Below are 15,713 nucleotides of genomic sequence, written 5' to 3' on the forward strand. Positions count from 1 at the left end.
ATGTTCGTACGATCGCATTCGATTGGGAAAATATACATCAAGACATGACGAGCCGCGGGCGAGAATTGTGCTGTTGTAAGCGAGTGACGATCGAAACGAGCTACGCAGATTTAATGAAGAATTAATTGTTCGTGCTATTATGAAAAGAGTCTAAAACTATGCTTCGCCAATCCTAACCGTCTTTGAGGATATTCTGAAGACGATCCATTTCACCTAATCCCGTCCAGTCCGTGTTCCACATGTTCCACGCCACGAGTTCGTCGAGTGAGTTCTCTGGCAGTTCAGCTGGATTAACATCGCCGTGTGTGCCACGGTCAGCCCAGAGCGTGTCCGCATCCCAGACCCCACGCTTTTTGGCGACCAAGTGCGCCGCAAAGACGGCCATGTCCCATAAAGACCTCATTCGAGCTTCTGAGCGCCCAGAGCCGGCTTGCGCACCCGATCGATCTTGTACAGAGTTGTATAGGATGCTCCGCTCTCTGTCGTCGGCAATCTGTGGCATGCGGTGCAACGTCATTGCTCTGCGGCAGCTCATCAGAGCGCTCTCGCAGTACGTGTCGCACACATAACCACCAAAACCAATTAGCAAACATAATATACACGACTTGAACATGACGCACTCATACGAGAATGGCGCGAGCTCGACGGCGCGCTCGGCGTTAGACAGCGCGCAGCGCAGATATAGTTTTCTAAAATCAGCCAGATCGCTTCTTTGATGCGTCGAGCCGAACCCCCTGTATTTTAAGAAGAACTTGCGCGGAAATTTCTTCGCGTCCCACGCTTTCTCGGAGTAGAGCTGAGAGAGCTGCACGTGCATCTTTGCCCGCCAGAGGTGCGCGGCAGCCAAGACGAGCTTCTCCTCGACCTCACCGCTTATTGTCGCCGCGATGTCCGCGCTCAGTCTTCTATTCGTTGTCTGTACCCGTCGTGCTATGTCTCGCACGTCCACCGCGCGCGTCTTATCGCCGTCGTGCTCGGAGCGGAGGAGCGCCTCCACGTCGCGGTGTTCCAGCTTCTCGGCCGAGTTGGCGCCGCACTCGTCGTCGAGCGCGGCGAACATCGCCGGCGACGTCGGATACAATCCACCGCGTTTATCGTCGAGCGATTTCATCCATCGTCGTCGTCGCCGCCGACCCACACTGCGGTCGGTGGGAGCGCTGTGGCCGTGAAAGTGTACCATCTTGTTCGGCTAGTCTATTTTAAGTTACACCGGTTGCTAAGATAGATTCAGCAAGACTTCGAGCACAAACGTGGATATTAGGACGGTGATGAGCACATGTCCAGCGCTTGCACCAGCCACTTGGTAAAGAAAGTCGCCGCAGTCCGCATACAACTTCGGTTTGCACGCATCGGTCACCAACGCAGGATTGTACAAATTGGGCGCGGTCTCATCGTAGCCACACTCTGGAGCAGGGATCACGGTGTTATTAACGTAGTCTCGAGCGGGGATAAACACATCGCCCGACTTGATAACCAGCTTGCTATCGGTGAAGCCTGGGAAGCATTCGCACACTCCATTGATGCAGTATCCGTTACCAGAGCAGTCTTGAGTACGAGAACTCGATCCTGACGGGTTCTTTTCGCACTCCGTGACCGTTTCTTCACAGTCTGCCGGCCGAGGCGCTCCCACGCTATCAAAACACGTACAGTTGTCGGCCGGACAAAGGCCAGCAATATCCTCACATCTTTCGCCTGTCGATGGATATTCGCAGTTGGTGCACGTGCCATCGACGCATTCACCTCGACCGTTGCAGTGAGTACAAACCATCTCTCGAGCCACGTCATCGAAATAACATTCTGAATCAGGACAATACGGCTCTGAACAATCAGCACCGTAAAACGAACCTCGACATATGCACACATTGAAACTGCACGTGCCAGCTCGAGAGCAGTCATTTGGGCACTCGTCAGGAAGATATTGCCACAAGTCAGAAAGTATCTCAGTACAAATTGTTTCGCCGTACCCTGTCACAGTCTGTACTTCCGTCGTACCATCCGTTGCGGCTAAGAAGACCGGATCACCGGCGTCCTCGAGGACAGCTCCATCCACCACGAGCTTCCCCTCTGCGTTCACTGAATATTTCGTTGCCCAGTTCACGATTTCACCCACTTCATTGACGTAAGTTCTAGCAGAAGTTCCCGTTCCCGTTCCGGCAGTCGCGGCTGCGATTGCGGCCTCGCTGTACGATTTACCTTTTAAACAACCGTGTCCTCCAAATATGAGCGCTCTACCGGATTGGCGTGTCGTCCCCGATCTCGTCACGGATGCCTGGCCAACTTGGACCATAGTTCCACCATACCGCCGCGAGGGATACTCTTCTGATACTATCTCAATCCAAGCGTTTGAGGAGAAGTTATACTGCCAAAAGTCGCCAATCTCGTCTTGCCAAGTTTGTCCACCATGAACTAGCATCATCGACTGTCCATCCTTCACTACAACAGTGGCAGAGTGTCCCTGCCTTGGTACGGGTCGCCGTGGGTTGGATGTGAGCGGCTTCAGCTCCTCCCATGTGTTCTCCGCTATGTCATATCTCCAAACGTCATTCAAGAAATACTTCGACTCCAGCGATGGATACATATCCTGTTCACCCGTCGGGTACAGCTCCTCGTAGTTTGAAGAGCCTCCGTAGGCGAATCCTCCGAAGAGATAAATGAAGTCATAGTCTACGTCTGATGTGCTATTGCGACCCCATACGCAATCCTTACAGTTCGTGTGCAACCAGACAAGGCTTCCACCGAGACGTGGACGCGGTCCATAAACGTCCCGCTCTGCCGTGCCATCAGGTTCAAGCGTCGTGTTCGTGCAGGCAGTCGAGTTTATGATGCCTTGCACGTCGTCATAGACCTTGCACTGGGGCACGAGCCGATCCCAAACGCGTTCTGTGGCATTGTACACCCAGAGGTCATCTAAGAAGAGCGGGTTGTCGTCTTCAAAGACGGCGTCGGTGTCGTAGTAAAACGCCTCATCTGAGCTGATGTTTGCCATCGCCGTGGCCGTCGTCTGCTTTCTCTGCGAATGTCCTCCAAACATGAACACTGCGTCGTAGTAATCGGTCATTGCGTGCTTCCATCGTCTAATCGGAACCTCATCACCGGCGGTAAACTCTTTCTTCGTCCACAAATTATTTGGAATATTGTAATGCCACAGATCGTCGCAATAATCTGTGCAGTCGATGCTCTCTCCACCAAACATAACGACCGTCTCTCGCGAGCCGGTGTCCCGATTGAGAACGAGCGCCATGGAGTGGTGCACTCGCCCGCTAGGAATCGGTCTATCCTGTCTATTTTTTCCCTCCGCGAGCTGGGGAGACGTGTACGGACGCAATCCCGTCCAATCGTGACACGTCGACCCGGTCGCTTGACACGTCGAGCACTGATCGCACATCAGCTCGTTCGGGACGTACGACACCCACGAGCCCGTCTCCCAGTCGTACAGCCACAAGTCGTTCAACAGATCCCCGTTCGACGACTTCGCCCGTCCGCCGAACACGAACACCTTGGAGTCATCCGTCACCACCGACGCGTGCCCAACTCGACCGACCGGTCCCGGCGAGCCGTGAAACCCGACGTCGCCCACCGCGGGCTGTTGCACGAATGCGCTCCCCGCGCCCGCGCGTTCAATCCTCACCCCCCACGTGAGCGCCATCATCGTCATCACCAGCGTCCACGACCGCGCATCCATCGTCGCGCCCGTACCCCCCCCCCGTTTCCCTCGCCTCGACGCGTCGCCATCGACGCGCTCGACCGTCATCGTCGCGCCGCGAACCCGCGGCTCGTCCGGCGTCCGGTCCACCGCCCACGTCGTCAACGACGACGCGATGGACGTCGACGCGTTCGCGCGCGATCGACGCCTCCCTCGACGCGCCCGCGCGCGCGTCGATCGCTCGCCTCGACGTGTGGCGACGCTGAGCGAGGCCGCGCGTGGCGCGCTCGAGGGTCCGCGTCGTCCCCATCGCATGGTCTCCCATCGCGTCGCGCGCGACGGCATATCGCGCGCGCGCCGCGCGTGGACGACATGCGTGCGAGCGAGCTGGAGGTTCGACTGTCGTCAGCGCCGACGTCCTCGGACCTCGAGGGACGAGTAAGGGCGTACGAGGCGATCGCGAGAGAGGTGGTGGATGGATTGACGACGACGGGCGATGCCGGGGCGTTCGTGGCGTTCGTCGAGCACGTGAGCGGAGACGAGGTGCCGTTGACGATATCGCGAGCGATGATCGAGATTTTGGTCGAGGCGTTACCGAGGTTGCCTTTCGAAACGCACCGCGCGCTCGCGAGATGCGTCTTGGAGAAGACGACGCCGCGCGTGGCTTCCTTTGAGCGACAGGTGTGGCCGGTGAGAGACGCGCTGGCGACGCGATTGATCGAGAACGACAGGTTTGAGGAGGCGGGAGACGTCTTGGCGGAGATTGAGAGCGGGCCCGTGGGGGCGCTCTCGAAGTTGGAGATCGCGCTGAAGACGACGGATACGTACGTCAAGGCGAATCGGTTGGACAAGGCGGAGAAGCACGTGAACAAGACGCCGATGCTGCTCGCGGAGTGTCGAGCGGAGGAGCAGAACGATGCGCTCATGCGATGGTATCATTCGTGCTGGGGGGGAATTTTGGACAGGATGGGGAAGTACATGGACGCCGCTGTTCGTTACAATGAAATTTCTCGCCTGGACAAGCAGACGGTTGAGGAGACGCTGACGCGCGCCGCCGTGTGCCTGTTCCTCGCACCCAAGGGGCCTCAGAAATCGAGAATGCTTCAGACGATGTACAAGGATCAGAGTTACGCCAATTTGGCAATTTTCCCGTTCATCGAAAAAGTTTACTTCGATCGCATCTTGCGAGCGAACGAGGTTGAAGAAATGCGAGCGCTCTTCAGCGCGCACCACTTAGAGTCACGTGACGGCGAATTATCATCGCTCCAACGAGCGGTGATCGAGCACAACTTGGTTAGCATGAGTGGAGTGTACAATAACATAGGTTTTGATCAACTCGGTGAGTTGATAGGCGTGAGTGATGTCCAGGCGGAGAAGGCGGCGGCGAAGATGATTTCAGACGACAGGTTGACGGGGAGCATTGACCAGGTGGACCGCATCGTGTATTTTGGCGGTGACTCCGAGCCGCTCGTCGAATGGGATGAGAAGGTGGTCGATATATCGTTGAAACTCAATGATATAGTCGACGAGATGAAAAAGAAAGGATTAGTTCAGGTATAGAAATTATGTTTTTGAAATGACAATGCGCGACTAGTTGTTCACGTTCTGTACGGACCTTCAATCTGCCAATCGATGGGCGTTCCACCGTTCTTTTCGATGAACGCGTTACACTGAGAAAAGTGCTTGCAGCCAAAAAAACCTCTGTGCGCCGATAAACCCGACGGGTGCGCGCACTTCAGAATCAAATGGTCGTTTGCCTTGGAAATCAACTTTTCCTTGTCCTGCGCATTCTTGCCCCACAATAAAAATACCAAACCTTTCCTGTTTTTCGCCAATTCTCGGATCGCGGCGTCCGTGAAGTTCTCCCAACCCTTCTTAGAGTGCGAATTCGCCTGGTGCGCGCGAACGGTGAGGCTGACGTTGAGCAGAAGCACGCCCTGCTCTGCCCACTGCGTCAGGTCTCCGTGCTGTGGAATTTTACAGTTCAAATCCGTGCGCAGCTCTTTGTAAATATTATGCAGACTGGATGGCACCCTCACCCCCTTTGGCACCGAAAAACACAATCCCATTGCCTGACCGACGTCGTGGTACGGATCTTGGCCGATGATCACCACCTTAACGCCCGACATAGCGCACGAATCGAACGCCCTAAATACCAACTCCTTCGGCGGGAACACCTTTGCGCTCGCCTTCTCCTCGCTCTCCAAAAACTTTTCCAGCGTCTTCCAGTACGGCTTCGCGAACTCCGGTCGCAGCACGTCGAGCCATGATTCATCCTTGATCAAAGTCGCGTACGAGCTCGGCGACGGCGACGGTGAAAGTTCATCCGCATCCAGTTTCGGCATATTTTCCTTCAACTTTTTGAGCGGGACGAAACCGTTCGACGTCGTCTTATCGCCTGCCGTCTCGTCGCCGGCGGACTTCGCGGTCGCGTTCACTGGCTTAAAGAAGTTCGTGATCGGACGCTCTTTTCTTTTCGTCAGCTCGCTCATGATGACGCGTCGACGGACGAGGAAACAGGGCGATGTGAACGAACGCGCGCCGAGCATTGACGTTTGCAATCGTTTCGGGACGGGTTCAACGACACGCGCGGGCGTGGATGCGATATCGAATGCGCGATTTCTCTCGACGACGCAGCGTGCGCAGGTGAAAAACATTTTATGCAGTGCTGTACAGACAAAATTCTATCCTAATTCTACGATCGACTTGGTGTTGAGCGTCTCGGCTGTCAGCTGTCGGCGAAACCGTCAATTACCGCCTCGCGTTGGTCCTCCCCACAGAGCCGTTTGGAGCTCTAACTCGTTGTCGCATCCGTAACCCACTTCGAAGGCTCGACCGAAGTATCCCTTCTCAAAGTATTGCTGCTCCTGTTCGGCGACGGTTTGTTCGTCCTCGTCGTCTTCGTCCGGCAAGACGGTGTCAAAGGACGCGCCTGAAATTTGACAAATTTCAGTGCCCGAGTCCTCGTCCAGCTGCCGCTCCCGGCACGTGTCGTCGCACACGTGAACCTTACCCGTGCGCTCGCACACGAACACCTTACCCTGTAACTCTTGATAGGAGCAACCGTTGCGCCGACTGCATACGTGCGTGGCGTCGTGTGAAAATTTCCTATGACTCTTCCACTCACGCGCAACTTGATCCGTCGCCACCTGTTCGCACAGCGGCGCTATGTTGGCGCACACCTGCGACCGTTTCGCAGCGAACGCCTCGACGAAGATTTTTTCGAACCCAGCTGGTGCCTTTCGTCTCTCCCGATCGATTTCCAACGCGTCGTAGAGGAAATAAAGCTTCTTCACGCCCGCCTGTCGCGCCTGCTTCACGTTACCGAACCGCTCGATGAAGCACTGCCGCCACAAAAAATCCCGATCGCATTGCGCTTTAAAGTGCTTGCACGTCTGTCCCAGCGCGCACAGCTCGTTCGGGGCGAGCAAACGCAAGACGAGCGACGTCACGTCCTCCGGAAGCTGCCCGAACGCCCCAACCGCGCGCTCCGTCTCCACCGCCGCCGCGCCCGCCGACTCTCGCCTGCGCTTCGCCGCGCGCTCATCGTCATCGTCTTCCTCCGTCGCCACCTCCGTCATCTCCGCCATGACCTCTCGCTCGAACGCGTCGTCCGAGTCGTCGTCGCTCGCAGACTTTCGGTCGTCGTCGAGTTCATTCGCTCGTTTCACCGTCGTCGTCGTCGCGGCGTTCACGCGCGTCCGCGTCCGCGTCCGCGTCGCCATCGCGCGCGCGCGTCCGCGCGATCGTTCGTCGTCCCCGCGTCCTCGGCGCGCGTCGCGTCCTCGCGCGCCGTCGAGTTCGTTGCGTTCTCGCGCGCAACCGTCAGTGCGCGACGCATCGCTCGCCATGCCAGTACGCGCGCGGGGGCGGTGTTGATGCCATCGAGGGTGTCGGTGACGTTACCGCGATCGCGCGCGTCGGTGCGAAGACGCGCGGGCGTCGACGGGGGTGCACGACACAGAATCAGAGTCATCGTCAGCGCGCACGGTTCCGTCGACGACGACGCGCGGAGGGCACGCGCGTCGAGTTTGGTGCGCGCTTTACTCTCGGGAGACGTCCTCGATGGCGTGCGCGTGGTCGCGATCGAGCAGAGTGCGCCGAGTGCGCTGACGAACGTGTGTACGCTCGCGGAGGCGTGTCACTGGCGGCGGCGCGCGTTGCCGGCGGTGGAGGGATCGGCGGGGCGATCGTGCGCGCTGGCGAGCGAGAAAACGGGGCAAAGGATGCGGTGTAGAAAGAGTAACGACTTCATAGCGACTTTGTTCGCAAAGATTGAGGCAGAGACAGATGGGAGGATCGCGCTGAGCCGTTTCGATTTGTTCCACGCGCACGCATTCACGTATGAACCCGCGAGGCGGCTTGGAATGCTTTTCCACGCGAAGGAGTATCCGGCCAGGGATGAAGTACGATTCAATGTCGATCTAGGTCACTGTCAAGTCGACTCAAACGTTCGATTTGACGAGGATGAGATGAGCGAGAGGAATATTTTATGGCTGTCAGTGGATTCGCACAGGTCCGTGTTAGCATTTTTGGACACCTCAAACGAGTCGCTCAAAGAGCTGCTTACCGTTCCAGAGCTTCACACCACGTTCGAAGGAGATTTTGGAAAGGTACAGGGCGACGTGTATTACTTTCACGCGCTGCGGAATCGAAAGCCGAGTGAGAGAGTGTTCATAATTCCGCGCTGAGCAAGTGCCAAGTTATTTTAGGCGCAAGACAACTATGGTCTCCTTCGAGTGCGATGTTGCAGAAATCCTGTCGGCGAAGGAACGCCTCGCTCGCAACGATGACAGTGACCCGGCGTACTACCTGTGCCGAATTTTCGTGTTTTGTCAATTCACGCACGAGCGAGGAGACTTTCTTTCTAGTGTCTTCGAGCTCGAAGCGAGGGTCTCCAGCATCGGAAATGGGTTGCTCGTTCGGTACGAAAATTCGATTCTCGTAGTCCTAGAATCCTTTCCGAAGCAGATTGATATCGCGTTACGACTGCTCGACGGCGGCGATCAGAGTCTGTGGACTTCGCGCGTGTGTTCATCGGAGGAAGGTGTGGAGAGAGTTTTTGAGGATTTTCGAGTCATACAAGATGCCGGGGAGGATGCAGGCTCGACCTCGTATGAAATCAAGCACTGCGACGAGAACGAGGTAACTTCTGCACTGATTCGCATCGTTCACGAATTTCTCGCGAGCGATTCGCCGCAAACATCAAACGTAGATAAATGTTTGTCTCGCATCTCATTGGATGGAGAGCAATTTCTCTTCACGTGCAGAGAATTTCTCGACGAGTTCGACATTGAAACGCACGTTTGTCGCGCCGTCGATTCGTCGGAGACGGCACAAATAGAAAGCTTGCTCATCGAAAGCGATGAACTGCGATCGGTCGGTGTATAATCAGTAGAAATTCAAATTGCAATTGCACATTCACTTCACAAAAAAATTGTAATCCTATCGTTTCTAGGGCTCACTCGTCGTCCATTTTTTCATACTCATTCACGGCTTTCTCAAGATTTCAGCTTAATCTCGCGCAGGCGCTCCTGCAAGTAGTCGTCGGAGCTAATGGGCTCCGGGTAGCGGTTGGGATTTTCATCCGAGATGCACGACTCGAGCGTTTCGATGACAAAATCTGGATTTGGATGCAAGAAGAATGGCATCGAAAATCTCGGAAGGTGAGCGCGTTCCACCGGTGGATTCACAACGCGGTGCGTCGTCGACGGCAACTTGTGGTTGGACAACCGCTGGAGCATGTCGCCGATGTTGCACGTGACGCATCCGGGGGGCGGATTCACGTCAAGCCATTTCCCATCCTTGCGCAAGATTTGTAACCCTCCCTCGTCGGCACCGAGCAAGAGCGTGATGAGATTAATGTCCTCGTGGGCACCGGCACGAACTCTTCCCGCGGCATCCGGTGGAATCGGTGGGTAATGGATGATTCGCAGAATACTGTTGCCTTCGTTTGTCTTATCCGAAAAGTAATCGCGCGGCTGCTCCAGGTGCACCGCCAACGCCTCAAGGACGCGATTACCCAGAGCGTCGAGCGCGTTGAAGATTTGTTTGTTGACTTCGCTGAATCCCTCAACCTCGACCACCTCGTCCACGTTCGGCGGCATGCTCGCCTCGTACTTGTGCCCGGGCGGCAAGTCGCGTCCGAGGTGCCAAAATTCCTTCAAGTCTACGCGCGCGTACGAGTCGTCTTTATCCGTCAGTCTTCGTTCGCTCTCAACGCGTCTTCATCTCTCGATTCGTCGTTGAACACGATATCATGTACGTATCACCGAAACATCGGTCGCACGCACCCGGCTTGCTCGCCCCCTTCGCTTGCTCCACCCCGAACGCCGTGTATCCGCGTGCGCCGCCCAACCCGCGCAGCGTGTACTTCTTCTTCTTCACCTCATCACACTCAAAGAACGCGCGCGATCGCCCCATCGCTCGCTCGATCATCTCCTGTGGGATCCCGTGATTCTCTAAGATCACGAACCCATACTTCGTGTACGCCTCACCGAGTCGAACGACGAACTCGTTGAAATCTCCTTCGTACAGCTCCAGGCTCACCGTTGGCACCTCCTCCGTCTCGTTCACGTCGTCGTCGTCGCCGTTCGTCGTCGCGTCGATTCCACGCATCGTCATCGTCATCGTCGACCCACGCGCGCGCGCTTCCGTCGTCTTTCGCGGCATCGCTCGGCGTTGACTCGGCGCGCGGGGCGTTCGTTTTGCACCTTGACCAGGGTTTAGATCAGGGTTTAGGTTATCTCGCGCGCACCCGGCGGACGTCGCTCCCGACGACGACGTCGACGACGACGCACTCGACGTCGCGGCGTCGGTCGCGCGCGTTCGTGGATGTACACGCCCGTCATGCCGCTCGCGCGGTCGGTCGCGCGCGCGCACGGTGTTGCGAGCGCGCGAATCCATCGAGGTCGCCGCCGAGCGAGCGGCCGACGCCCGAGCGCGCCCTCGCGAGGGTCGAGCGCGATCACGCGAGCGACGGAGGTTCCGGAATTTTTGATCAAAAAGCTCGAGGCGACGGCGAAGACGCACGCCGAGCTGAACGAGCGCATGGCGGACCCGGAGGTGACGAGTGATCCGAAGGAGTTTCAACGCCTGAGCAAGGCGTGCGGGGAGCTCAACTACGTCGTGGACTTGTACGCGCGGTACAGGGCGTGCGTCGATGAGATCGAGGAGGCGCGAGCGATGGTGAAGGACGCGGCTGGGGATGAAGAGATGGTGGCCATGGCGCGAGAGGAGATCGATGCGCTGACGGAGGAGAGCGATAAGCTCGTGGAGGACATGACTTTGGCGCTGCTGCCAAAGGACCCTCTGGACGAGAAGAATATCATGCTCGAGATTCGCGCGGGCACGGGCGGGGACGAGGCGGGGATCTGGGCGGGGGATTTATATCGCATGTACATGCGCTTCGCCGAGCGTGAGGGATGGCAGGCGACGGTAGTGACGAGTAACACCGCGGATGCGGGCGGGTTCAAGGAAATAGTTGCCGAAATCAAGGGTGCTGATGTGTACAGCAACCTCAAGTGGGAAGCGGGCGTGCACCGAGTACAGCGCGTTCCGGCCACGGAAACGCAGGGGCGCATCCAAACCTCGACGGCCACCGTAGCGATCATGCCCGAGGTGGACGAAGTTGAAGTGCAAATCGACGAGAAGGACTTGGATATCTCCACCGCGAGAAGCGGCGGCGCTGGCGGCCAAAACGTCAATAAGGTTGAAACTGCGATCGATTTGATGCACAAGCCCACCGGTATTCGCGTTTTCTGCACCGAAGAACGCACACAACTTAAGAATCGCATTCGTGCGATGCAGATCCTCCGCGCCAAGCTGTTCGAAATCCAGCTTGAGGAGCAGCAAAAGGCAATCTCTGACAAGCGGAAATCACAGGTTGGCTCGGGAAGCCGCTCTGAGAAGATTAGAACTTACAACTGGAAGGATAGCCGTGTTTCCGACCACCGTATTGGCACCAACTTCCCGCTTCAGACGTTCTTGGACGGTGACATCAAGGGCGCGATCGGGGCCATGCAAGCTTTGGAGCAGCAAGAGAAATTGGCCGAGCTCAACTCGGAAATGGAGAAGTAACTTTGTGATACCATGCGCACATCATTTTTTATCGCTCGGGCGCGACGACGACGACTCGAACTAAAATTCTTGATCGAAGCCGCTTTGACGAACGCTCATCTCGTCGTCCGCGCATCGTCCCGTCACGTCCGTGCGAGTCTGTCTGTCTGAGCGCGCCGCTTCTGTTGGAACCATGACTAAAAATAAGTCTCTTAAAAGCGCTCGCCTGGCGCGAAGCTTTGGATTTGACTTCAGACGACGGCAAAATTTGATCAAAATTCGCAATTCAGTCGTGGCGTACGCCGTCGGGAATCTCTTGACGGTGTTGGATCTGGGAACGCGTGAGCAGAAATATGTGCGCACAGGTGAACGAGGCGAAATCGGATTCATTGCCGCAAATCCAGAAGGAACACTCATCGCTGTCGGGGAAAACGGGGAGTCACCACGAATATGCATACACTCATATCCATCCCTCCAACTAAAAAGCACGATTCATGGCGGCGCAGAGGCGGTGTACACGACCGGGAAGTTCTCTCCGGATGGAAAGCTCATCGCAAGCGTCAGTGGACTGCCCGATTATTGGCTCACTCTGTGGGACCTAGAGATGGGAGCCATCGTCCTTCGCGCGAAGGCACATGGACAAGAAGTGTACGACGTATCGTTTCGCGGGGGGAGCTCCGAACGACTCGTGACGTACGGCGCCGGTCATATCCAGTTTTGGCGCATGGTCAAAACATTCACCGGATTGAAATTGCAAGGAACGCTAGGCAAGTTCAACGGCGAGCCTCTGTGCAACATCACCGGCGCTTTGGAGTTGCCATATTACGATATGATGATTACGAGTACGGACTACGGAGCTCTGCTTATCTGGGTCGACGGTCGCGTGCAGTTGAAAATCATGTGCAAATCTGAATCAGGCGCCAATAACTGTCATGCTGGCTCAATCGAGACAATTGCGTACATGGATGGCAATTCGACCATCTTGTCGGCGGGCGAGGACGGTTGTATTCGAAAATGGAGTGTGATAAATATTCAAGAGGCAATCTCGACTGGCGTTAAAGGCACGGTCTATGTACTACCTGTGGCAACTCAAATGTATGATGGAGCACACATTCGACACATTTGCACGTTGGACACTTCTTTCCTGATTCAAGATTGTGGTCGAGGACTAGTGACTTCCTGGGACAATGATACAGAAACACCAATCATTTCTGCGCATAGTGGTGCTATCACTGGTTGTGAAGCTTCTTTGACGAGTACGCACTTGGTCACGTGCGATGACGTTGGAAGCGTGCACTGCTACAACTATCTATCACGTACTCTTTCGTACAAAGTTCGATACAAAACTGCTGCGACAGCTCTCACGAACGTGCCGTTGAGTATCGATAAAGAAGGTCGTTCTGTCATCGTCGGCTTCAACGACGGATCGATCCGTATTTTAGTGCAAAACTTGACGTGCTGGTGTTTGACACTCACCTTGAAGCCGCATTCGCGCGCTATAAACGCCTTTTCCTGGAGTTCAAGCGGCAAACGTTTGGCAATCTACGCAATCGATGGGTCTACATTTATTCTGAACGTGTTCCGCGTGGCGCATTCGTTCCGATTTGAGCCGATCGGCTTCGTGCGACTGGCTTTGTCGTCGAGTGTATTTTGGGAATCTGAAACCGTTCTCGGCGCACACATCGCTGACGATACCTACTTCTTCGACGTTCCATCCGCTGCGTTTGATTCTTGTACGGATACATACGAAATTTCTGTGTCTCCTCGCGTGGTGAAACGTGCTCGAGTCGCCGCAGTCGATGATCAACACGACGTGTATCTGACGCATGATGGTTCACACAGCGTTGTTATTGATTCCGACGGGACTTTTGAGCTCTATGAAATGAATACAGACTCAGCGTCTATCTTTCAGCCGATTGAATGGCGAACAATTCATTCTGAAACCGAATGTCTTGATTTGACGTCATCAAAATCTCTGGAGGAAGAGTTGCAACAGAAACGGCGAATGGAATTGAACGAGAACGAGGCTGCGGCGGTGATAAGATTGAAATGCTTGGTGACACTCTGCCGTGACGAACTATCTATGATTTTACACGAGAATGAACAGCTCCCAAAAGACATGCGCCTGTCGGGACGAGATCTTTTGGTAGATGATTTACAAATTCAGCGTATTCATGAGGAATCGTTGCAATCGTTAACATTGGCTCATGATAAGATTCGGTCCTCCATGGAGCGAGCTGAATCGCTGTCGACACAGCTGCAGACAGCTTATTTCGATAAATTAAAAGCGCTTCCTTGCACTGTATCTTCCTCGAACGGAGATTTGCAGTGCTCATCGTTTGCTCTGCAAACGGAATGCGATGCAGCAACAGATTTAGAAGAGGAGAAAGCGCTCAAAATACAAGCTATATCGATCGATAAGGACGCGATAGAACGAATTGCTGCTACAACTGAAAGCCTTGACGATGAACGACTCGCACAAGTACCAGATGTGAGTTCTGAGGCTCGTCGACGCTGTGAAAGAGCTCGAAGAACCAAAATGTTGCAGAGTTTACTGAATGCCGAACCTTTCAAGACGAACAAGATCGAGTCAGAACCATCCACACGAGACCCCTTAAGCCGTGGATTTCCTCTGCGATGTGATCCGGAGTCCTACGTGCCACCAGAAGAAAATTTAACAATGCAGGGTAAACTGTCTGAATTGAGGCATGTGGAACACAAACTCTTCAACCACCTCTCCACATTCAATCAAGCACTCGAGAGCGTTGGTAGGGCTCCAGAAGAGATCGATGAAGTAACTATGGTATCACTGTGTCACTTGAAGACGACTGCGGTTGTCCGCAGTATGATGACCAAGATTTCTCGTCTCATTGTCATGCAAGAACTCCGCGCCATGCCTGAGTACGACGCGAAGAATATGGAGATGGAAAGCGCACGCGATCGAGCAAACGAAGAGGTGGAGCTGGCACGGGCAACCGTGAACACGGCTAGACTCTCAATTGGTGAAGAGCAAGAGAGGTTGAAACAGAGGGAAAAGTTGAAGAAAGATATTGAAACCACATTCGAAAACATCGTGATGCCGCCAAATGTGCGAAAGGCTTTGTTGAAGGTTTTCCATAAACGCATATCAAATAAGACCAAGGCGGAAACTGATACAACTGAGAAAAGTCAAGCCGATTCGGAGTACTCGGATTCGGAATTAGATTCAGACTTTGACGATAGCTCGTACTGTTCTTCGTCCGAAGAAGAGGACAACGATGCATGTCCAAAAGAATGCGACGAGGCTGTGTACGAAAGAGTTTGCAAGCTTCGCTCGTCCCGAATTGAAGCCATGGATTCAATATCTGAAGTTCAACGTACTTTAGATGCGAAAAAGAAGGTGCATGATTCCGTAACGAAGAAATTGAGAGTATCAATCGAAAGCGCTCGCGCACTTGAGAATGAAGCCACCGCATTTGAGAAAGTGAAGCAGCAAAGTCTGAGCGGATTAACTTCGGCGTTTATTTTACCCGTGAGCTGCGTTGACCTGCATGAAATTGATCACGACAACATGATCGTGTTCTCGAAATCGCGACTGGAAGAGCTCGAGAATCAGTTGACGGACTGGGAAGCTGAAGTGCAAACTTTGAAGCGCCAGCAACAGGACTTGAAACGTGAGCACACATCGCTCGTCGCGTTACGTTCGGCCAAGACGATCGATCTTAGGAATCTAGAGAAAAAACATACGGAGATCCAAATTCGAAAGTTCGGCAAACCGGTCGTCCTCGAAGAGCTGGATCAAGTATTGAACAGCAGCCAAGGCACGGATGATTTGCGTGACAAGCTCAAAGCTCAGGAAAGTAAAAATGCTGAGGAAATGAGGGACCTGAAGAAGGAGATCGCGCTCAAAGAAAAAGTCGTATTGGCTCTCATAGAAACCCACACGGCGCGTTTGAACGAGCTGCTCGCCCAGAATTCATCGTCCATGCCTGCGTTCGAGCTGAAAGTCAGCTGAGCTCGGTTATTTGTTGAC

General features: G+C 54.7%; 9 protein-coding genes across 9 annotated transcripts; 4 read left to right on the forward strand and 5 right to left on the reverse strand.

Moving 5' to 3' along the window:
* Nucleotides 1-172: 172 nt before the first annotated feature.
* On the reverse strand, nt 173-1,180 carry OT_ostta12g01640 (unnamed product; the record flags this gene model as incomplete). Its single annotated transcript, XM_003082265.2, has 1 exon — nt 173-1,180. The coding sequence occupies one exon, from the start codon at nt 1,178-1,180 to the stop codon at nt 173-175; it is 1,008 nt and encodes a 335-aa protein (XP_003082313.2).
* A 36-nt stretch (nt 1,181-1,216) lies between these two features.
* OT_ostta12g01650 (EGF-like, conserved site) lies at nt 1,217-3,682 on the reverse strand (the record flags this gene model as incomplete). Its single annotated transcript, XM_003082266.2, has 1 exon — nt 1,217-3,682. One exon carries the CDS (start codon nt 3,680-3,682, stop codon nt 1,217-1,219), a length of 2,466 nt encoding a protein of 821 aa, XP_003082314.2.
* Nucleotides 3,683-4,015: 333 nt separating this feature from the next.
* Nucleotides 4,016-5,203, forward strand: OT_ostta12g01660 (Winged helix-turn-helix DNA-binding domain; the record flags this gene model as incomplete). The annotated part of the gene is made up of 1 exon (XM_003082267.2): nt 4,016-5,203. The coding sequence occupies one exon, from the start codon at nt 4,016-4,018 to the stop codon at nt 5,201-5,203; it is 1,188 nt and encodes a 395-aa protein (XP_003082315.2).
* A 38-nt stretch (nt 5,204-5,241) lies between these two features.
* Nucleotides 5,242-6,300, reverse strand: OT_ostta12g01670 (Uracil-DNA glycosylase-like; the record flags this gene model as incomplete). The annotated part of the gene is made up of 1 exon (XM_003082268.2): nt 5,242-6,300. The coding sequence occupies one exon, from the start codon at nt 6,298-6,300 to the stop codon at nt 5,242-5,244; it is 1,059 nt and encodes a 352-aa protein (XP_003082316.2).
* A 90-nt stretch (nt 6,301-6,390) lies between these two features.
* Nucleotides 6,391-7,368, reverse strand: OT_ostta12g01680 (F-box domain; the record flags this gene model as incomplete). The annotated part of the gene is made up of 1 exon (XM_003082269.2): nt 6,391-7,368. The coding sequence occupies one exon, from the start codon at nt 7,366-7,368 to the stop codon at nt 6,391-6,393; it is 978 nt and encodes a 325-aa protein (XP_003082317.2).
* A 1,000-nt stretch (nt 7,369-8,368) lies between these two features.
* On the forward strand, nt 8,369-9,034 carry OT_ostta12g01690 (unnamed product; the record flags this gene model as incomplete). Its single annotated transcript, XM_003082270.2, has 1 exon — nt 8,369-9,034. The coding sequence occupies one exon, from the start codon at nt 8,369-8,371 to the stop codon at nt 9,032-9,034; it is 666 nt and encodes a 221-aa protein (XP_003082318.2).
* A 110-nt stretch (nt 9,035-9,144) lies between these two features.
* OT_ostta12g01700 (Oxoglutarate/iron-dependent dioxygenase) lies at nt 9,145-10,273 on the reverse strand (the record flags this gene model as incomplete). The annotated part of the gene is made up of 2 exons (XM_022982869.1): nt 9,145-9,812; nt 9,937-10,273. 2 exons carry the CDS (start codon nt 10,271-10,273, stop codon nt 9,145-9,147), a joined length of 1,005 nt encoding a protein of 334 aa, XP_022840089.1.
* Nucleotides 10,274-10,492: 219 nt separating this feature from the next.
* On the forward strand, nt 10,493-11,722 carry OT_ostta12g01710 (Peptide chain release factor; the record flags this gene model as incomplete). Its single annotated transcript, XM_022982870.1, has 1 exon — nt 10,493-11,722. The coding sequence occupies one exon, from the start codon at nt 10,493-10,495 to the stop codon at nt 11,720-11,722; it is 1,230 nt and encodes a 409-aa protein (XP_022840090.1).
* A 172-nt stretch (nt 11,723-11,894) lies between these two features.
* Nucleotides 11,895-15,695, forward strand: OT_ostta12g01720 (WD40 repeat; the record flags this gene model as incomplete). Its single annotated transcript, XM_003082272.2, has 1 exon — nt 11,895-15,695. The coding sequence occupies one exon, from the start codon at nt 11,895-11,897 to the stop codon at nt 15,693-15,695; it is 3,801 nt and encodes a 1,266-aa protein (XP_003082320.2).
* Nucleotides 15,696-15,713: the final 18 nt, after the last annotated feature.

The sequence above is a fragment of the Ostreococcus tauri genome, assembly GCF_000214015.3.
Source record: "Ostreococcus tauri WGS project CAID00000000 data, contig chromosome 12, whole genome shotgun sequence".
NCBI lineage: Eukaryota > Viridiplantae > Chlorophyta > Mamiellophyceae > Mamiellales > Bathycoccaceae > Ostreococcus > Ostreococcus tauri.